At 45.1% G+C, this 22,271-nt stretch overlaps 1 protein-coding gene across 4 annotated transcripts; it reads right to left on the bottom strand.

Annotated features, from left to right (window-relative positions):
- Nucleotides 1–6,298: 6,298 nt before the first annotated feature.
- SERTM1 (serine rich and transmembrane domain containing 1) lies at nt 6,299–21,934 on the bottom strand. Of its 4 annotated transcripts, XR_005826348.1 has the most exons (4): nt 21,839–21,883; nt 21,486–21,670; nt 14,843–14,934; nt 6,299–7,456 (listed from the first exon to the last, which is right to left on the bottom strand). XR_005826348.1 is itself a non-coding variant. In XM_040583812.1 (3 exons), the coding sequence occupies exon 3, from the start codon at nt 7,269–7,271 to the stop codon at nt 6,948–6,950; it is 324 nt and encodes a 107-aa protein (XP_040439746.1). In that variant the 5' UTR covers nt 7,272–7,456; nt 14,843–14,934; nt 21,886–21,934; the 3' UTR covers nt 6,833–6,947. The 4 variants fall into 4 exon arrangements, 3 of the variants coding, with proteins under 3 accessions (XP_040439746.1, XP_040439747.1, XP_040439745.1); XM_040583812.1 differs by lacking the exons at nt 21,486–21,670; nt 21,839–21,883 and adding an exon at nt 21,886–21,934 and having other exon boundaries at nt 6,833–7,456; XM_040583813.1 differs by lacking the exon at nt 21,486–21,670 and having other exon boundaries at nt 6,833–7,456; nt 21,839–21,909.
- Between the last annotated feature and the right edge of the window lie 337 nt (nt 21,935–22,271).

Genomic DNA, 22,271 nt, shown 5'->3' with positions numbered 1-22,271 from the left:
CCTGCCATGCATGGGCCAGAGACGTTACCTGCCCAGGCACTAGCCTCGGTTTCCCACTGACTGTTACCTGTCCCCATGTGGCCCCAGCACTGAGGACAGCAGAAAAAGGCACCACGTGCCCTGTGGGTGATGGCAGCCCTACTTACCTTTTTACTGCAGTATTACCTCTTTGTGCCTAATTCACCACCCGCTCTCATCAGAAGATGCTTTTCTGTCACTGCTGCCTGTGTTTCTCCCACCACCAGTGGTCCTTTTCCAGTTTACTTCTGCCTCAGACCCATTAATTTACATGCTTTTCAGGCTGCATCTCATTTCGCTCCCTGCCATGCTTCTGCTCTCAGTGGGTGCCTTTGTATCATTCCTTTGTCCTGGCAGGTGCTTGCAGTTAGTCCTAGTTTAATATCATCTGCCAGCCTCCAGGTTTACTTCCATCTTCTGCATCCCAATGAAGCTGTTTGGGAAAGGGGTGCAGCCAGGGAGTACTTCTGCAGACAGCCCCTGGCACACAGCTCCCTGTGCTGGAACAGCAGCATCTAGGGAGCTGGAGCAGGATTTGCCCTGAGCAAACCACACAGGGCACCTCTAACAGAAATATGTCCTTTGCATTTCTTATTTGTCAGCAGCTGCTGAGTCCAGGCTCAAGATAAAGCCACGCTAATGATTTGTAGGCTGTAACTAATATTCTAAGACAAAAGACAAACTGATCTGTGTGTTGAAGGGACAGTGGTGGCACATTTCATTAACTAATAGCTTGGTCTCAATCTTATACTAATAATACTTTATGACAAGAACTATGTAAACATATTCTAGGACCTAGTCTGTATGACCAAATCGATATGCAGTATGACGAGTGCAGCTTCATAAGTAAATGTGTGGCAAAATTGCTGACAGACACTTACGCTCATTTCTTGAGGATAAGGCAGAGAAATAAATGGATAATTATATGCCCCTTTAAACAGTAGAATGTCTTACCTAGAAAAATCTGTGGGCAGAAATATTTGTCAGCACAGCTGGAATAAAATACTTATTTTTTAAAGAATCAACCAAATAGTTTTCCCCATTTTTCTTTAGAAATAGATATCAAAAATACAACTTTCCAAATAGAACTTTCAAAGCTTGTTTGTAAAAAATATGTTAGATTATACTTCGATAAACACTTTTTTTTTTTTTGCTTCCAGTTTTTTAACTGAAGCTGCTCACAGAGCTTAATTGTTTTACAGCTACATCTTTTGGCACCAAAACAAATGCACCCCTCGTCCATAAAGAACAGAAGGCGAACTTAAGCAATGCAAAGGAGCCCAGTCCTATTTCCTAAAAGCTTGTGGAGATCCTAGGCACACCATTAGCCTCCTGCTGGGATTTTTAGACTTAAAGTGGCCCATCAGCTCCCACTGATCTAAAACAAAGAAAGCAGAAGTGAAAAATAGCTCATCTCACCTGGTCCTGCTTCACTGTCACCTGCATGGTGGTTACCATGATTATACTAACACATTTACCTGGTTTGAAAACAAGTACACAGGAGGCTGATACTGCTTTTATCTCCAAAGCACAGTGTTGGGAGGAGCTGTGAAAACACCTTTGTGTGGCACCAGCAAAGTGTCCCTGATCAAGCTCCAGCCTGGGACAGCATCTTGGCTGGTTCAGGCCAGCCCACTTACAGATGGTCTGACAGAGCCAGGACCTTTATGGAGCTATGGCGTGAGAGTGGGGCTGTGATTGCAGGTGGGTCCCGTTCGCACATCACACTGGCTGGAATCACATTGCTCATTTAGAGTAAAGCAGCTTGAGGGCTGCTCTATGTTGTGCCAAAAATGTAGGCAAGCCCACGTTTCTTGGAGAAAAAAGAAAGGACTTTAGGCTATTTTTACACCCTGAATTTGGGGCATGTAATCCTCTGCTGCAGCCACAGAGTGGGGCCGTTGTCTTTGGGTGCCTATAAGGGGCTGCTGACATGAAAAGGTTATTCAGCTGGGGAAGCAGCTGGGCTCTAATTCACAATGTTTCCTTAGACAACCGTAACAGATGCCGTGAAAACAGTCCCACCAAAAAGAATGGGAGGTATACGGACTTCGTAAATAATGTTCCCATGCAGATGTCTTTCCCAGTGATCTCACAAAAACAAACAAACAAAAAAAAAAAAAAAAAAAAAAAAAAAAAACCAAAGAAACCACCCCAAACCCCCAAAAAACTACTTTGAAGGAAAAAAGCTCAAGTACAGCAGTGTGATGCTCCATGGGGATTCAACCTTGCTAGAGTACCACAGGGTTAGACAGTGAAAGAGAAGGGTGAACAAGCTGCACAGAAGAGGAGTAAGTATTGTTCTCAAGTTTACAGATAGCTGTAGGAAATCCAGACAAGACTTTAAGCTTACAGAGAAAAACCTTTCAGGTGAGCTTGCAGAGGGAGAAGGGCTGAAAGCAGAAAATTGTTTCAATGGAATAAACTCTCTGCAGAGCTGAAGAGTTGCTAGGTGAAAAGCATAATACTGTTTCAGGATGGGAATAATTTGGTAACGTTGAAGTCAGACAAATATGATGTAGCTTGGCAGTAGGGCCAAGGTGGACAGCAGTGCAGAGGAGGAGATATAGAGGCTGCTACAGCCTTCATGAGGTACTCTTTGATTAAATACACTTACATGGACCGTATTTGTTGAATTAAAGCAACTGATTTTTTCTGTGTGATCCAGAAACTCCTTCTGTTCTTTCCTTACCCATGCCTTATTTCTATTTTTCTTTCTTTAGATTTCCAGGTACACTGCAACTACCTCAAGCCATGCAGTCTTGGAGTCATATATCACTGAAGCTAATGGCATTGTTGCAGTCAGAGGGCTTAGTGAAAACGAAAGGGGCTCAGGGTAAAAGCTGACGGTGAAATGTGAAACCACACCACAAAAAGACAGTGGAAAAGCTGGAAAAGTTGCTGGTAGGAGGAGGAACAGAGCAGCTCTTTAATAACAAGTTATTGAGTAAATCACCCCCTAGTAAATATATTGTTTACTCAACTCCAGAGATGAGAAAACACATTGGCAGGAGGCAGCGAGCTAGAGCTGTTGAGTTTTTGCACTGACATGAATCACAGAATCACAGCATGGATAGGGGACCTCCAAGGATCATCTGGTCCAGCCCTCCCGCACAAAGCAAGGTCAGCTGCAGGAAGGTTGCCCAGCACATGGAGAGCCCACAGCCTCTCTGGGCCATCTGTGCCAGTGTTTGACTACCCTCATGGCAAAATGTTTTTGGTTTTTTTTTTTGTGTTCAGATGGAATTTCGTGTTTCTGTTTGTGCCCATTGCCTCCTGTCCTGTCACTGGGAACCACTGAGCAGAGCCCGGCTCCCTCTTCTTCCTCCTGCCCACGAGGTATTTATATACATTGATGAGATCTTCTTGAGCCCTCTCTAGACTAAACAGTCCCAGCTGTCTCAGCCTCTCCTCATATGAAAGATGTTCCAGTCCCTTAATCATCTTGGTAGCCCCGCACTGAGCTCACTGCAGTATCACCACATCTCTCTTCTACTGGGGAGCCCAGAACTAGACACAGCAACGCAGGGGTCCCACTGATGCTGAGCCAGGGGTAAGGATCACCTCCCATGACCTGCTGCCAGTGCTCCTTCTAATGCAGCTCAGGATGCTCCTGGCCTCCTTTGCAGCAAGAGTGCACTGATGAGCCATATCCCATTTAGGGTCCACCAGGACCCCCAGGTCCTTCCCTGCAGAGCTGTTTGCCAGCTAATCAGCTTGTGCTGGTGCCTGAGGTTATTTCTCCCCAAGTGCAGGACTATGCATTTTCCCTTGCTGCATTTCATGAGATTCCTCTCTGCCCATTTCTCCAGCCTGTCCAGGTCTGTTTGGTATGTGAGTGACAGGAAGAAGGGGAAATGGAGAGAGGGGGAGAGAGAAAATACAGAAATTTAACGAAAGTGAAGAATCTAGTCTGTTTTTCAGTTTACCATGGTGGGAAAACCCTGCAACTCTAGTTCAGACTAGACTAGACTAGACTAGTTCAGTTGGAAGGGACCTACAACAATCATCTATTCCACCTGCCTGACCACTTCAGGGCTGACCAAAAGTTAAAGCATTTTATTAAGGACATTGTCCAGATGCCTCTTAAACACTGACAGGCTTGGGGCATCAACCACCTCTCCAGGAAGCCCGTTCCAGTGTTGACAAGTAAACTCAAGCTCTGGTTCTCATGTTGCTTTTTCCGCCCCCCCTCTTTTTTTTTTTTTTTTCTTTCCTTGAAGAACTAGTACTTAGTAATCCTCAAAAATGCCATGGTGCTTTTCGCCTGTGGCTTCTCCTGATGCTATTCTGTTTCTGCTTAAATCTCTCCTGAAGAGAACAGGTGCAAGTCAGCTGAAATCCTGATGACTGTATACGGTCCCATATGTCACTGCTGAGTGGGAAAAAATTAATAGCATCTAGCAAACTACAAAGCAAAATGCAATGTATGGTTTCAGTTACCTTTGCTACTTTGTGTGGTCTGAAAAATACTTTTTGCTCTTGTGAAGTTTGACAACAGCTCGTTGAACAAAGCCGATGGGTTTTCAACAGTCTGTATTTAATATTAAATGTCTCTATATCTGCAAGCATAAACTAGTAATGGGAGACATATCTCTGAAAACAAATATCCATCTCAACCTGGGGTCTCACCTCTGGTTGTGATTATACTCCTGCATTTGCAGCAAAGGATGCAACAAATTTACAACTTTGTCAGTAAGAGAAGATAGTTGAACGATTGCTCTGTCTTGATTTACAGTTCATTTATTTTAATCTACCAGCCAACACACAAATACATTCTGTTACAGGTTTGGGCTTTGGAAGAGCTTGCAGAAAGGAAATGTTTCCTGATTCTTTTAAATAGTTAAGTCTTTTCCCAAGGCCTATCATCAATTACAATGAAAAGTGACTTACAAGAAATTGTCTGGATGAATAAAATATTCCAGAGACTAAATATATTCATCAAACCAGTTTGGCTCAGAGAACCTGCAACCTTAAGTTCTTTAGTAGTCAGCAAGTTCTTTGACCTTTGTAAGGAGCTAATCACCACCGTGAGGCATTACCACTTACCGTACTGTAGGTTCACATTTAAAAATTGAAAAGACCGGCTCCAGCATCATCTGTATGTTGTTTGTCACCGAACAGCTGCATTTCTAATGATTATATTTACACCGGGCTATCCAAAATTCTCTTTTAAAGCCTGTGCTGTTAATGGCAGAACGTGTCTTGCTGATGAACACGCTAACAGCTTGGCAGGAGGATGCGTGTAACAAGTCTGGTCGGGAGGTCTTCTGCAGCCCCCTAAGCCGTCATCTGCTGGGTGGTAGTGCAGGGGAGCATTGCTCTGCGCTCCTGCTGAGACTGTCCCATCACCCAGAGCTATGCATGCTGTTATGCCAGCAACAGAAATGGCAGTGACATTTCCATACCCTTGCTCAAGTCTCTCCAGTGTCTTGGATCCTGCCATGAAAGCACAATTTGCATAGACTTGAGTGGCAGGACTGGGCTGTGCTCACGTAGCGCAGGACAGCAAGGAATTGCACCGCACTGTGTGGGGCTGCAGTCTTAGCAGATCACACTCGGCACATGGAATAATTTCTTTGATCATTTGGCTTGATTTAATTCCCAGCTGACCACAGGATCCTGTTCACAACGCTGCTAGTTATTTTACTGCAGAAACTGAGTGCTGGGTTACATTTTGAGCAGAGGGAAATCATAACCCAGGTACGGCATCACAAAGAGGAGTGAGGTTGTGAAACATCATCCATTTCTCACCCTACATCTCTGTCCTCTCCTTATGCTGATAGGGAAAAGGGGAAGACACACTGCCTTTTTCTTGCCCATCTCTTCCTACACTCTGCAGGTACCCCTTGCACCCCCTGAGGGCCAGAGCACAGGTCTGCCTGGCCATTATGCAGATCCTTGTGTCCCCTCTCCAGCCCAGCACGTGTTTGTGAAATTACAGGGCAAAATCTGGCCCAGCAAGTCCTCACCAGTGCAAGCAATGTTTGGCCCTGCTGGCCCTGCTCACGTGAGTACAAGCATCTTGTGCAGTACAGGACAGTTTAAGAGCTACTCAGTTTGCTAACTGCAGTTGTTGTATGCAGATCTTTTCAAAGAAACCACTGGTTTGTACTGGCATCCAGGAAGAATAAGCTACAGTATCAGTGAAGGATGCGAAGGAGTTGTGTTTATGATGTATTTATGATTCAGCAGCAAAAGCTGCCCCCTGGAGGAACAAGTCATTAGGCAAATGAGATGCAACAGGGTCCAAAAATACCTTCACACATTCAACAGTGAGCATCGTTATTGTAGTCGTTTTACTAAGTTAACCAAAGAGACTCAGAAACTGAAATACAGAGACTTTATACAGAATGTGTTGGGAGTACAAATAAACAAAACAACATTCTTCAAGAAACGGATTTTAGTTGTTTTATAAACATCAATAAATACTGAAAAAGATGTGAAAATAAAAAAAATACCAACAACTTTAATTTGTCCTATTATTTGTAACTTAAGCAGTTTTGCAATAGGGATTTCATCCAGAAGTCCTTATCTAATTAAAAAAGAAGAAAGAAAAGTACTCAGCGTATTATTGATGCGAAACCAGGGAAGGGGTCACAACTACAGCTGAAAAATGACACGTCCAGTTAGAACTGTATTACAATTTGGCAGGAATACTCTTAATGAACACTGTATAGGTGTGAGAGAAAGACAGCATCACTATTACAGGCAAGAAATGATAATGAAGTGTCATTATCCAGTGTCCAAAATGAAAAAAACATTAGTAAAAGAGAAATGAAGACTGGAAAAGGAAAGAAAAAAACCCTAAGGAAACTTTAAAAGCCACCTCTTCATAATAGTCTTCTAAGGTAAATGTTGCATGCACTACCTCCCCAAGAAACTAGACAAAGCACTTCCACTCCCCGTGTGTTTCCTTCCATTTAGTTTCATGAAGAAAGGTTTGAGAGAGCAGAGCGCTGGGAAGAAATACTACAAACCTCTAAATTAGTGAAAGAACTTCCAGCATCACTATTATATTCTGGGTAGGAGGAACTGGAAGAAATTATGTTTTTCAGCCTCTGAAGTGCAATGATCAATAGCAAAAGGAGAAAAGCTAAGAGACTAAGGAATATAGAAACATAGACATAGACGTTGGATAAACGGCCAGGTGATGAATCCACTGAAGTTGAAAGCGATGTGGGATACAGCTCCAGAAAAGTCCCATTTTCCATGTTTCCTACAAATCCAGATGAAGGGTCAGGTTCTGACATTCTTGGGTTTGTGTTTTATAAGTCACAACAGATCTAGGATTCAAAGGCAGTTTTAGCAGCATAACAAAGGGTTTATTTTAGGCGACTGTTTTTCCATCACAATGAAGAGATGACAAGTCAGCCAGTGATCGAATTTATCTTTTACTGCTCAAGCCCAGGACAATGTAAGATTGTATCCTTTGGAACTGCAAGAGAAAAAAAAAAAAAAAAAAAAAAAAAAAGCAAGATAAATTTACCAGCAGATAATGTGATTTAATATGAGTGCTAAGCTACATTCTTAAAGCATTAACTAACAATTATCTTTATATCTTTGTTTTCCAAAATGCAGGGATTAGGAGAAATCCTACACATCAGTCATTAAAATTGACCCTTTCCCACCACAAGTTGTTTAACTGAGGAATGGCACAATCAAAAATGTACTTTATATGGGACAGGCATCTTAGAATCTGACTTTGTCTTGTGGAAAAAGATCTAGTCAAGGAACAAAAAGTCCCTCCCAAGACTTCAGCTCCTCAACCTAGATGTGCAAGGCTGCTCAACACCATGATGGTCAATGGTTTCATCCTCAGCCATTAGTCACTTATTCCATACTGTCTTGCCAGAGGTACCCAGAATGAGAAAATATGCCAGACCTGTTTTCTTAGTACATATTTACAAAATGGATCAAATGGTCTCAAAGATCAAAAATGCATCTTGCTGTAATTCTGCCACGGGTAACTCAATGGCAGGCACCTTTCAGTAAAGTGTTGCAGCTTCTGACACCTACAAGCAAAATCCTGAGGGAATGGGCAGCCATGGCAGCTTAGCGAATGCAAGGGGACTATGTGAGGGCAGCGAACGCTAATGGGGAAGAAATCCCATCTTTGCAAGAGCTTTGCCTCCAGCCACTTTGGGTTGGGACCTGGAAGCCCTGGTGCTGGCAAAGGTCAGAGCAGCACCGAATGTGCTCAGCTGCTTCTCTTTAAACAAATGTAGTCAGTCCCTAGGGGCAGTCTGGAAGTGTAAAGAGAAGGCTTGCTGGTGGGGAATTGCTTATAAAAAGCTGATGTGCTGTAGCTGAATTACATGGTGTAACCCCTTGCCCTTGTTTTGATGCAAAACAGTTAATGCAAGGTCCAAGCGGGTAGGAAATGAAGCTCATTTTCTGCATATAATCATCCACACGCAATCTTTCTGTGCAACCATGCATGGTCAGCCTCTCACTGCAGATACTCGGGCACCACAAGGAAAGGCAGCAAGCTTTTCTTCCATGAGGAAGACAATATTCACACAGAACTAGGTTCCCAGCATGGTCCCTCTCATCCTGACCTTGCATTCGGCCTCATCCTGTGGTCTCAGTTCAACACAGTTATCTCTAACTCACAGGTAAGAGGCTTTGAGGAAAATCCCACTGATTTTCATGGCAACAAAGAGAGCAAACGCTGTTGGCATCAGCCAGAGAGAATCAGGCCCGATGTGACCGTCTGGGGTCTCCCCTTCTGTGTGCAACACAACTGCCCAGGTATCTCCCTGTGTTTCCACAAGAACATCCCTGCACTGTTCCCAGCAATGGTCTGCCATACAATTTTTCCTTTAAACATGCTAACTCTGCTAACTTAGTAAAGTACCTCTTTCTTCAAGGGGATGACACTTTTTTACACTAGGTGTACCACAAAAGCCCCAGCCTGAACTGACGGTGCTCGGGAAGGATGAGGCACTGTCCTGCTGGTGATGTTCCTTCTCTGAGAACAGCAGGCTCGGAGACACCCACTGATGAATGCTAAGGAGTTTGCTTTGCAGCCACTGAAGTTACTCGCATAGTTCCCCACTGTGCTTTTGCACTGTAAATTAAATTTAGGAGGTTATGCTATATGCTGTAAAAAGTCCTAAGTGCCTGAGTAAATAAGGACTACATTAAACAGTAGGTAGAATCTAATTCTACGTTTTAAAACCCTATTTTATTTTCTATACCTCAGAACTACATCTATACGGCTACATAAAACAGGTCAAGGCTATTCTCTGGTCTCGGGGACAATTTGTGTGGCACACTGTGACGAGATGGCTAAACTCCCTTTTATGTCCATGGGCTGGGTAGCCAAATCATATCTGCCTTTGGGAATGAACGATGGCCAGTCCTAACTCCAAATATGTCCAGGCATTGCTTGGAGGGTACCAGCTGGCCAAAACCATGCCAAGGAGATGGGTTTGCTAATTCAACAGGAGAGACGATGACAGGCCTATACCCTGGCCTGCACTAATTTAATAGTACGTACACATCCGTAATATTTTAATGGATAAAAGGTTACATTCCACATGTTGGTTTATTGTTTATTTACTGCATTGATTGTTTTATTGCAGAGCTCTTGGTGGTCTTAATCAAGCATCCCGATAGCCTAGAGGAGTTGCAGGAGTACAAAACTGCATCTGCAAATACCAGCTAAAAATATTTTTACCCTTGTGGTATATAACTCATAGTGATGCATAAAATACACTGAACCAAAAATATTTTATAATCCTAATAGTATTTAGCCCCACAAGAAACAGTATTTATTGTACCTTGTGAAATAAGTCACAACAAACTGAACAAAGAGAGATCCTGATGAGATTATACTCCTTTTGAACTGTCTTTAATTTAGGGATCCAAAATTAACTAATGGAACAATACGTGTTCATTTCATGTTCTGGAAGTAGTTAAGTACATTATAGCTAATTTATCCTTCTTAAAAGATAAGCTTTGATATAGAAGATGTTTATCCTTGATTACTTGTCATAATGAAAAGCAGATCCAATATTAATTGAATTGCTCTACAGTAACTTAAGGAATTAATTCACATAAATTCTCTAACATGACAGAAGTTAAAAGCCTTTAAATTCTTCACAAATTTGAAATCCACTACATTCCACTTCCACCATTAACAGTTTTGGCCCTGGTACAAGGAAGAACTTTGGTGTAGGACTTTCTTTGAAGTTAGTGGAAAATTTATGGTCTTAAATAGGAGTAATCAGAACCTCACAGTTAAGCAGAGATGTGAGTACTTTGCTAGATCAGAGCCTTTATAGGTCTTATGATGTCAGCTGGGCTATTTTTAACTGACTATTTCGTAGTGAGATCAGAGACAATATAAACTCTGGTTCCAGATGATTGTGGCCCACATCCCAGTTGCCTCACACAGTGTGTAGTGATGTGATGTGTAAATGAAACTCTCCATCAAACATAGCTTCAGATGAAGTGGTTCTTTGGGTAATATTTTAGGAAAAAAATATCTGTGTTGTTTTAATCACACATTTGAAAATATGGACATAAAGTGTAAAGTCCTACTCAGTCTAGAAGGATTTTTACCAACCACCTGTATGCTGTTGGAATAAACCAGCAAAATCATAGAGCCTGTGAACATATCTGATCCTGACATCTGAGTAGTATTCACAGGAAAGGTACAAAACACATACAGAAATAAAATGGATCTGGTCCTGATCCCTCACAACATTCCCTGGTACCATTCCAGCATTGCAATCCTGCTGGAGAGCAGCCAGGATGGCTCAGCTGGTGGCATGGGGCTGGGGTGCAAACATCCTTCTGGACTGAAATGTGGCTACACAGCCCTAGGGCTGCATGAACCTCTGCCATGCCACAAAACAGATCTCCCTGCCTTTAAGAGGACAATCCACAAGTAGTTTTATTCACTGCACCACAGCTACTGCTTCAGGGCTCCTGCTTCTGCCTGGAGAAGGAGGTGTCATGAACCATTTGTCTCTCTTACCCTAATCCTCCTAAAGGAATAGCCTCCAGTAAAGCCAGACGTCAGCTTCACCTTCTTGTTTGGTAATTGGTTTGGTGCCTTTGTGAAAACTGAACAGAACAACATCATAGCATGTAGTCCAAACCTGGTCCCCCAAAAATGATTGGGAATTTTGTCACTGACTTCAAAGTATAATGGCAAAACTCAGTGGCTAATGGCAACAAACCCGTTGCGTTTCTCAGAGCTGTAACTGATCAAGGAACTCAACTAAGGAGCCAAAGTTTTCAAGCTCTGTAGTAGTATGTCCTTTGCCCTCATCTACTGTTGGAAAGCTGAGTTTGTTTCAGGCAAAGACTGAATTTAAAGTGCTGCTGCTGAACAATTGGAGATGCAGAGGAACTCTGATCCTGACAGAAGAAGGCTTCCCCCACAACCAGTCCTGGAAACTTCTAGGACAGGAGAACTGGGACCTGGCTGGTCTTTGGTCAACAAAGACTTGGTTTTTGTGGTGTTAGGTGGATCCGGATTACTTTCTCAGGGGCACTGCTGCAATGCCAGGGCAGGGATGCATGCCCTGAGGAGGCTTCCTGAGTCATCGAGTCCAGCCCCACCACTGAAAGTCCCAGGTCATACTCTACCTTTCCGACACTGAGTTTTCCTGCTGCTATTACTCCACTGTTACACAGCCTTGCTGCTCTGATGGGCAAACTGCTTAGAAAGGTTCATGCATTTCAGTAAAACAACTCACTGTACCGAGAAGGCACAGTCTCCACTCCAGGCTCTGCTGATTTCCAACATACAAGAGAGCAAAACTTTGTTCTGCTACTTTAGCCCCCAGATATGAGGGCTGGTACACAGGAAAGGCTCTGCTAGACATGTGGTGTCATTTGTACATCCTTGCTTTTCAACCAGAACTACTATTTAGGCATTTTCCTCCAGTGATGCACTGTTCCTCCATCCATGGCCTCGGCATAAATCACTTCTCACAAGTGAGAACAAGCACTCTTATTCAAAGGGTAGGGTTACCTGCAGATATGGTAGACAGGCTCAGTTGAAGTTTTTTGTCTTTTCTTTTATCCCATGATAAGTGAAAGACAGGCACAATTCACCAAAAACAGAGCAAACTGGGTAGGTGAGGGATTAAGCAAACCATCACTACGCAAGAGGTAAATCCCAGGCACCATGCAGTATCGTGCCTGGGTAGCCATGCCAAAGCTATCAACTGCATCTTTGATGGCACCTGTCAGAAAACCTGTGTTTTCAGAAAATGGAAATGTGGTCAGTAGCAGAGGCCTCATCAATTAGCATATGCCCTTGGTACCAAATTATATGTAATGCATCTAATTTAAGCTTGAGCATTGCTGAGACAATAGTCATCTCCCAGTTCAGTCTAAGGTGAATGTTAAATGAGACTGCAGCGCTTTCCAGGATGGCATGCAGTAAACATACAGCTTTTTCACAGTCCCAGTGTCATAAATCCTTTACCATCCAGTTGCCTGCGTTGTATTTCTCTGCGTATCTTGATGCAACAACTCTGTCTTTCCAGGCTCAGTGAAATATACTTTAATGGAGCATACTCACAACTGCTGAAGCCCTAAAAATTGAGGAACAGGGAGCAAAGCGAAGTCTGGTAGATTCATTTTCTTGGGAGTTTATCAGCCATAGATAAGCATGTTGTTTTCTTGGTTCTTCCTGGCTTTTTGTGACTACAAGCTGAGAAATACCTTGGCTGTTTCAGAGGCTTCAAAACGTTTAAGCAGAAATACAAACTGGCATCACAGAAAATCAGTGTTTTTATGCTACATAAACTAACATTTTTGTCACAATCTCCCATCAACTCTTTCTTTACAGGTAGAAGGCATTCTAGATAAGCCCTTACTGCAAACGACTCCTAACAGGAGAGCTTAATTTGCCTTTACCACTGTTAGCACTGTGAGGTCCCTCATACCATCAGACATCAATATGCTGTTAACTGTATCTGCCTGCCTTCCCTAAAAACTTAAAACCCTTTTGGGTATACAGAAAGGCAGAGGAGGAGTGCAACAGAAAGATTAGATTTCTACCATCTTCAAAACAGGGGGCTCTGTGAAGCAGGGCAGGAGTCGCTTGCTGACGCGGTGCAGGATAGCTGAAGAAGCTTGCCCATGTCAGGTGTCTGTGGATCCTGGCAGAAGGACCCTCTGGCCACCAGGCTTTCTTATCTTGCACACACTGTCCTCCTGTGGATCCAGTTCCCTTGCTTGCACACATGTGTGTCCCAGGGGACACGGAGATGAGAGTCAAAGCACACACACACACTAGTGGAACGATGCATCCACAATGGATGACTTGGGACCATCCCCATGATGGGGAGGATCTGGTGGTTAGCAGATCCTAGATGAAGTTACTGGCCATTTATCTGGCTAGGAAATGGCTAGGAAAGGGAGATGAGTTGCAATGGTACTCTGGGTCCATGCAAAAATTGCTTGCTCCATATGAGGCAGATAGCACTTTGTATTGAGTAGGAGAGAGGACGCAGAAGCCATTCATTAGATGACATTGATTATCTCTGTTAAAGAACTCACAAGTGTGTTCTCTGCTCTTTTTTGCCTTTTTGGAATGTTAAAGCCAGGAATGAGCAGATAGTGATATCATCCCCTCATGACCTGAAAACAGAACCACCTCTCCATCGTTGAGCAACAGGGCAGGAAGAGCAGGAGGACAGTTGTGCAGGTTCCAAGGCAATATGATTATGCCACTTCCAGGATGAAAATTCTTTAGCCCTAAAGGTGTGTTGCCCCCCCAAGTTCTGTTATCATAGTGATTATTTCCAAAAGCTGACAGCAAGTTTTCACTAGATCTATTAAAAAGATAAAGGTTTCTCGTGACCTTTGCTAATTTGATATATATATGAAAGCCAGTGAGCTTTCCTATAATTCTTTCATCTTTCCCCTCACCACGTTCGTTTTCTACATTTATTTCCTTTAGCATATAGGACTATATCACCACATACTGTCCTTCCAGCTGACATGTAACATAAAGCATTCAAGCCAATAAAAGTATGTTTGCACGCTCATACTAAAGGACTAAATGAACTTTACATACATAGAACTCTTCAGCCTCGAAAGGCAATTTACTCTAGACTGCAAAAATATAGCAATTCAGTATCATGCAACTAAATTAGTAGCTCTGGACAGAAAAGAAGTGAGCAACTTTTTATTCCATTGAAAATGTAGGTAGGAAAGGCAAAGAGTGATTGCTCATTTGGAGTTTAGAAAGAGTATGATCCTTAATACTGCTTATTCTTGCATAAATGCCTTTGGCAAGTAAAAGACCATGAGTAAATAAGATGCTGCTTTTTCCTGTTACAGATGGACCCTCCAGGAGCAGAGAATCCCTTTACCACTCTGCCTGGGAAACAGGATCAGTCACCAACTGACTCAATAAAACAGTGCACACAAGGAAAAGGAAAAACTAGTTCCTGCCATAAGCAAAATCTTCCTTTTAATTTATGATCTAATTTCATTTTTTATTATGATTTAATACGTTTTAAATTTATGACTTTTAAAATCTAACAAGACAAGTGCCCAGATGGCTTGGTTTCAGGTTAAAATCAAGTTATATTTTGTTTGAGGTTTTGTGTGAGGCTGGGAAAATGAAAATCTCAGAGCCATAAGGATATTTAGATTAATTCAAGAGAGGATGAAATGCTTGTATCATTTACATTTCCCATGGATCTGCAGATTATAGGGTTAATAACCCTATCAATGTAAAGCAAAGACATCATGACCTAGGATCAGACCCAGGGCCTGGCAGTTGAATCTGCTCTTTAAAAGTAAGAGAAAAACAAGCAAGGAAAATGAATAAAATACTTACAAGCAGGAAGATACAGGGATGTAAGCCAAATGTCCAACGTGCAGAATGCGGTCAGTTATCACGCTAAAGGGAGTGCATGCTGAGAAAAGCCCCTATAAAAAAGCAAATCAAAGCTACGTTAATAAAGAGACAGGGAAGAAAAGGGCTGAATTTTGACTGCTCTCGGTGCCAGAAATTTCAGAGAAAAACAAACCAACTGGAACCCTAGCTTTTGTTTTATTCCTGCTAGCCACTTCCTTCTGCTGTCCAGTTACAGCACTGCATGTATAATACCACAATCATGATCCTGATCTCTGTTTTACCATGCCTTGATAACACCTTTCTCTTCTTCTTTTGCAGAGTGCTCCAGGACCAAGACAGCCTGCTGTCCCCTGGCACCTCTTCAAGCACCGGAGCACTGCACTTCATTTCACATTATCCCCTAAAGACTCCTGCCAGGAATCGGGTCTTTCTGGATTACATATTATTAGTTATTTATTCTCTTTATTTTAGACAATCTGCAGTTCACTTATGTGAAATCCCCAAACTGAATACTGTATATGCACAAGGATAGCTAGCAGAATTTTGTGTGCTACATTCGTTCAATACCTAAAATTAAAATGTGGCCCCTGAACTGTTTTTAATTAAGCAAATTTGATGGATTGCATATGAAGAAATAATCCCAGATGATGCAGATTAAAGCAAAAGTAGGGCCACTTTCAAAAACATTCTTCCCTCCGGGAAAGAAAAGACGCTTGCACAATCATTACACATCTCCGAGCTCTACCCTTTCAGCACATTTGGTTTGAACTGCATTAGAGAAGCAGATCTCTGGGGATAAATGTTAATGCACTGTTGTGTTGCTTTCATCTCTTCAATTTCTGAATCACTTATGGTTTAAGCCCATCCAAGTTCAATAAAGAAAATTATCTAGCGCAGCTGTTAAAAGTCAGCATTGTTGAAATCCAAATGTTTTGATAACACTGACTACACTAATGTTCCACCCAAAGGGAGTCGGACAGCTTCCTGAGCACCTCCCCATGCAGAAGGAGAGCTGGAGGGCTGCAGGTGAACCCCAAGATTGGCTTCTCTAGGGACGGACCCAGCACACCCTCTGGACGCAAGGGCATGCGCCCATCACCTTGCACAGAAGCACGCAGGCTGTGGCGGGTGGTGGTACTGGGATGGAGGGGGGGGATGCAGCAGCCCCTGGATACCTTTTCTCTAGCAAAGCTGCCTCATGTAACAAAGAGCTCAGTGCTATGTGCCCCCCCCCCGTTTTGTCTGCTCAAAGCACAGACCCTTTCCCTTTGTTTCTTTTAGAGCAGCTCTCCTGAGGGAAGAGAGGCACAGATCTATGCAACAGGGACTGTACCTTCAAACAAGACAAATGGTTCACATCATTTTGCTTCTTTTCCAGCTCTCTTTTGTCTCTGCAGAATCTTCTTTAGTCCGTCTACCCCCAGACACACAGAGCACTGCTCTTGCCCATTTAGCCCTTCATTCAATACAACACCCCAAGCCCCCGCAAGGTGAAGGGAACAGAGCCTCCCAAATATTGAGCTGATTAAACATGCCAGAGACACAGTACAAACCACAATACATCCTCAAGGCTCTTTAAATGCATGCATTCATATTCAAATGGCAAGTGTACACAGCGAGATGGAGAGGCCTGGGCTTTTAATTACCTTTGAAGAACACAGAAATATTTGGACCAGAACATCAAGAAGCTTATCTGCAGGAGACCCCTTGGCAGACACAGTCATACTCCACAGTCCTTCATCCTTCTCGCACTGGTTTAATGCCCTTCACAGCTATTTTCACGGTCTCAGCTGCAGCACTAGCCCGCAGCTGAGGCTTGTGCTGACCATGTTCTGGCACAGCAGGATTTGGCCCAAACACTGTATTCACTGCCATCGCCGATAAGGTACATGGGGAGCAGGGACCTGTCTGTTCCTTGTATCTCTCAGGATGCGAATGGGGAAAGGAGTCTCTCTGCTGTGCATCTGGGACCTCAGATGGGGAAACGAGGCCCTCCTGATCCTACCTCCCATGGGAGTGCAAGTCTGAATCTCACCCAAAGAACATGCAGTCGCCAGGGAAATCAGTCTCCTTCTTGTGCTGGTTTGCTAAAAATATTTAATCCCCACTTTTGTTGAAATTTTCCTGTGAAAAATTACAACTTGCTGAAAAAACACACCATTAAACTCAAAAGCCCACTCTTTACTGCCCATAGTGACAGGTCATATTTGATTTCTTGGTGTCCAGTCCCAGCTTTATTCCCTTTATTCCCACTCTGAATAATTTTGCTCCTGTGGGTCTCCCTCAGCCAAACTCAGCCCCAGGCAGAAACCTCAAAGATGGTCAAGCTCCTAAATTTTAATGACAGCAGATGATCAGGAAGAGGAAACGTGAAGGTTCACACAGACGTTTGGGTCTCGCTAACAGTTTTAGGTCTCAGTAACTGACTTCTACAGTCAAACACAGCCACTAAGGTGTCACTGTCAAAGTAACAGCCCACCGGTGCTCAGCTGGAAAGGAGGTCCAGGGCAAGGTTAGCAGGGAAGAGGGAGGAACCGGCAGGTATCAGGATTCCTTAATCTCTGTGTTTTGTGGAATGACTTCTTGTTTGATTGCTTGTAACCCCAGATTCAAAAGTTTTGTTTGAACAGGAAATTCAGGGCAGGACAGAATGGCTGCTTAATTAGAAATGTACTTCTTCACAGGACAAAAAAAAAAGGGAAGGTAAAAAAAAAATAATCAGTTAAAGCCCATTTTCCTCCGTGGAACAAGCATATGAAAATATTTCAACTGCTTCTGTCTTGCTGTCTCCCCTGTCATAGTTGAGTCATCCCACTCCTGCTACCCCTCCCTGCCAAGGCTGCAAGCAGCTGTGTGGAGTCTCCCACCAACACCAGTAAGTAAGCCTCTCCAGAGAAGATGCCACCCAGCAGGTGTGGGGGGTGGTGGTGATGACACCATTAATCTCAAAACAAACAAAAGCTGATTAAGCTTTGTTAGCTTGTGCCTGACTTTTACTATGGGCTCCTGGTAGCCACCTTTTTTATCTGGCAAGCGGGCCAAGGCTGGGCTCCCCACCTGGGGCCAAACGGCTGGTGCAGTGGGGGGCTGTGTACCATGTTTGCCCTTCCTGAAGCTGCACAGACTTCTCATGGGGCAGTGCTTCAGCTCCTCCACGTCACTTAGAGCAAAACCCACCAGATAATATATCAAGCTCCAGGGCAAACAGTCCTAGTTATCAGAGCTTGCTTTCATTCTCCATCACACTCGCCACCTGTGAAGCTAACAACTTGCAGAGCTCAGACCCACAAGTTCAGCCTCCAGGCAAGGGGGGAAAACCCCTCAGAAATATCAGCCACAGTCCCCTTCAGCTACCAGGAATACAGTTTTAGGGCACAATGTGGCTAAATCTGGAAATGAATAGATGTAATGTCTCCATTGTCCCCCTTCAGTGCTGCAGCACAGCATCCTGCCTGGTGACATACGAGATGGCTGCACACAGGAGAGTAGCTCAGAAGCTCCATATCTCATACTCCATGGGGGCACGTCCTCCTCCGTCTCTGCAGCCCTCCCTGCAGACTCCAGGCCCTTAACTTTGCTAGTCAATGGGGTTATTAGTCCTTAATTAATGAAGTTGTGACCCAGTAAGTGGAGTCCAGAGTAATGAGAAAACACTTTCTTATGGTAAAATTCAGCTGACGCACTGGCTTCAATATATTTTATAAAAACAAAGTATATAGTCCATATCAACCCCCAAAATGCCAAGCAGATTTGATTTTAACCTCCTTAGAAATCCTGACACAATATAAAACTAGGACAGAATTTTGTACATTTAATTCAATGTTAATGCATCATTTTGTTTCTGATATTTTCTCCCTGAAAAAGAAGATTCAGTACCAACTATGTGCTGTGAACGTAAATGTCCATTGAGCTTTAGGCACAGATGTGCTATCACAGTAACTCTGTTTGCTGTAACTCTGCTTCCCGACTCAGGTGTCCCAGCCTGCTTTACCCAGAGATGAAAGAAAACAGCCTTCTCCTTCAATTCTCTGTTTCCCCTCAATGGTGTAACAGAAAAGATCTCCATCCTCACGCCACTCCTTATTTTACCAATGCAGGCTGCATGCATTCCCTTGTCAAAGGGACTGTGGCTTTATCATGTCTGTATTTGTGTGCGTAATATTTACATATCGTCACTGTTTGCAAAACAGCCTGCAATAACTTATGCAAAGATACGCCACTATTGCAAAGGGAGTTGCATTAACGAGAAAGCATAAGGGGGCAGGGTTGCACCTCAAATGCCAAAAAGAGAAAACAAGGGTGACCTAGACTATGGAAGGAGAGCTTCTGCTGGTGCTAGATAGAGTGATTTGTGTGACATTGCCTCTCAGGTGCCCCAGCTTTAGAGGACACTGTTTTGCTCAAATTGAGAGCCAGACTAATTCCAGTGACAGAGGTGGTGGCAGCACAGGTGAGGGCTTGTCTCAGCGTCTCATGAGACAGCTGCTGAAGGCATCGCAGCAAAAGCAAACGTGCTGGGACATATCAGGAAAATTCATGAAATGAGGGACAAGGTGCCTATACGAAGCTACAAGCAAGTGCAAGGCGAAGCTTGGAGAAATATGAAGGTGATAGCTTGAGGGAGGTGGATGCTGAGAGCATGGGCTGATCAAAGCCCGGGGGTATGTCTTGGTAAAGCAGGAGAGGTGGTACGTCATGTACAGGGAGAATACTGAGGACACTTGAAAGTGAAGCCTGCCACTGACATGTCCAATGCAGGGGAGAAAAGGGAGCAGCAGGAGGACTGACAAAGAGGGGAGATGCAGCTGAAGCAGCAGGCTAAGAGGTGGGTTTTTGCAGCGGTGCCGTGGATCGACTATGCCGTAACAGGATTTCCTCTGCGCAAGCCAGGAAAAGGAGGTAACCGCAGTCATGAAGACACAAGGGGAGGAGTGCTTGCAAGAGAGTGTAGGAGGTAGAGGTGAAAATGTCTTGACTTTATAGCATTTAAATTCCAAGCCTCAAACCTATCAGAAACACCAGATTTTTCAGTAACTTCTGGATGCACTCTGTCGTTAATTCCCCTTGTGCTTCTGCGTAGATGGGGCACCAGGAGGAAAACTGTGCTGCTTCCTGCCTCTGATGGGGAATTTACAGAATACAATTTATAATTTGTGCTGCACCAGTGAGACCCAATTATGAACCAAGACACTTGGCAGACACAAACCATCCCAGTCAGCCTTTTATGTCTGAAAAGGTTAACAAAATGCAAACAGCAATAACTTCCTAAGCCAAATACATTCATGTATATACACTCACCAGCTTGGTGGTAATACTAGGGTAGACTTGGATGCTGAAAAAGCCAAGGACCCCTTCCCCACCAGTTCACGGTCCTACCGCATTTCTCCTGTTGACAGCAATGCACCTGTACTGAATGTAGCAAGTAGCAGTCTGCAGGGGGGCAAGCCTGCATGCCAGAGCAGAAGACAGCCAGGGAAACATGAGGAAGGCAGGGGTGACATGCCTGCCACTCCTTACCCCACCTTGGGTCGTATGGACGACCCAGTCTGAGGAAGAGAGGGGGAAGGAAGGTAGCCAGTACCCAGCTACAACCAGAAGCAGCCATCCCTAAGAGGGACAAGCCCTTCTAGGCATTATAGCAGAGAGGAGGCTGGTGGTTTCAGGTTGCGCTTCATTTCAACCTGTGCAGGCACAGAAAAGCCAGAGCAGGGTCAAAATGACTGTAAAAAGCAAAACCATAAGGAAACAGACATCAACCCTCCAGACGGATGCCTTATCAGAATAAAACTGCCAGCACTATGTACATCCTATATGGTCCAGATGTTGCACGTTTCTTCTATTCATCTTTCTCCCATTCTGCCATAATCGCCTGAGAATTAAATTTGGTAATACTCAGGATTATTATTATTAGGATAACTGTCTTTGCTTATCTCAGTGCTGATCAACATGGCAAACACTCAGCCCTTTACCACTACTCTCCCAATTTCTGTTTAGCGTTTGCCAGGGTAGCAAGAGTTTGCTTCCCTTGCTTTCTGTCCCAAACTTTTATTACCTCCACTTGAGTTGGTATTTGAACAGCCTGCAGCTTTTAACTAGATGTAAAGTGATTGGAAAGGGCACATTTTTGTGCATCCACCCTGTTTTCTTTTTCCACGTTGTGCTGCCTATGCTCAGCTCTTCTACCAGTACACTGGACAGGCATTTTACAATTCATTTGCAGAGGGAGCAATTCCTTTCCCGTCATCTTCCTGCAAACAATGTGAAAGAGCACACGGGTGGCAATCTATGCTTATACCCACAGAGCCAAAAATGTGCTTGCACAGTGATGACCCGACGCTCCACACGATTAAATCCCTGGTCTGCAGCATCTCTCAGAAACGGAAACCAACCTGTGCCGCCCTTCCCTCGGCATCCCTCCTCCCAGAAGCAGCGCACCCCCAGGTGCTGTCCCCACGCTCTCCCAGCGCGCTGCCCTCTCTCCCTCCAGCAAAAGCAATTTCTCCAAAACGAAGCAGCATTCGTTCCATCCAAGCACTTTGACAACCCACCAAGTCAGTAAGGACAAAAATAGGTTCCTCCCAAGACACATTCGGGAACAATCACACACAGGCCTCACACATACCTAGGTTAAACGCGTGTAAAAACCAAATGTCCTTGATTACGGCACACGGAAGGCAAGACCTTGGGAAGCCTCCCCCGGCGCAGGGCGGGCGCTGCTCCCTGCGCGCACGGCGCCTTCCAGGACCTGCTGGGAGACCCGCTCCGCTCCGCACCGCACCGGACAGCGATGGGACACGGTGCCCGGCGCTGCGGAAAGGTGAGCAACAGTTCTCAGCGGACCGGCTCAGCCGTACCCAGCCGAGGCTCAGCAAAACCCGAGGGCACCGGGATTTAGGCAGGGGGCACAAAACCAGCCCAGCCCCGAAGCGCCGAGCTCCCCGAGGGGAGACGGCCAGAGCCCGACGAAACACGCACCGGCACCGCCTGCCCGCAGCCGCCCCGCCGGGGCCAGCCCCGCTCACCGCGCCCGGCTCCGGCTCCGCTCCCCGCGCCCGGCTCGGCCCCCGCCGCCGTCCCGCACGGCCGCGGAGGGAGCACCGCCCCCGGCCCGCCCCTCGCCCGGCCCCGCCGCGCTGCCGGCCCGCCGCCCCCAGCCCCGGGGCTGCCCGCCCCCAGCCCCGCCGCCGCCGCCGCCCCCAGCCCCCAGCCCCCAGTCCTGCCGCCCCCCGCCCCGGGGCGCTATGCGGCTGCGGGGACCGGGCGGGCGGGGGCAGCCGCTGCCCCTTCGCTCGGTGCCGGGGCGGTCTGTGCTGCGGCGGGGCGGCGGGGGGCCGCGCTGCCCGCTCGGCGTGCCCTCCCCGTGTGAGCCCGGGCAAGGCGCTTCACTCACGGAGGGGGCTGGCGGGGG

This window comes from Falco naumanni, chromosome 2, assembly GCF_017639655.2.
Source record: "Falco naumanni isolate bFalNau1 chromosome 2, bFalNau1.pat, whole genome shotgun sequence".
In the NCBI taxonomy this organism is placed as follows: Eukaryota; Metazoa; Chordata; class Aves; order Falconiformes; family Falconidae; genus Falco; species Falco naumanni.
The sequence above is the reverse complement of the archived record's forward strand: the minus strand, read 5'-3'. Positions and strand labels throughout refer to the sequence as shown.

Coding starts and splice junctions, on each gene's coding strand:
- SERTM1 (XM_040583812.1), bottom strand. CDS start 7,271: ATGTCAGAACCTGACCCTTCATCTGGATTTGTAGGAAACATGGAAAAT.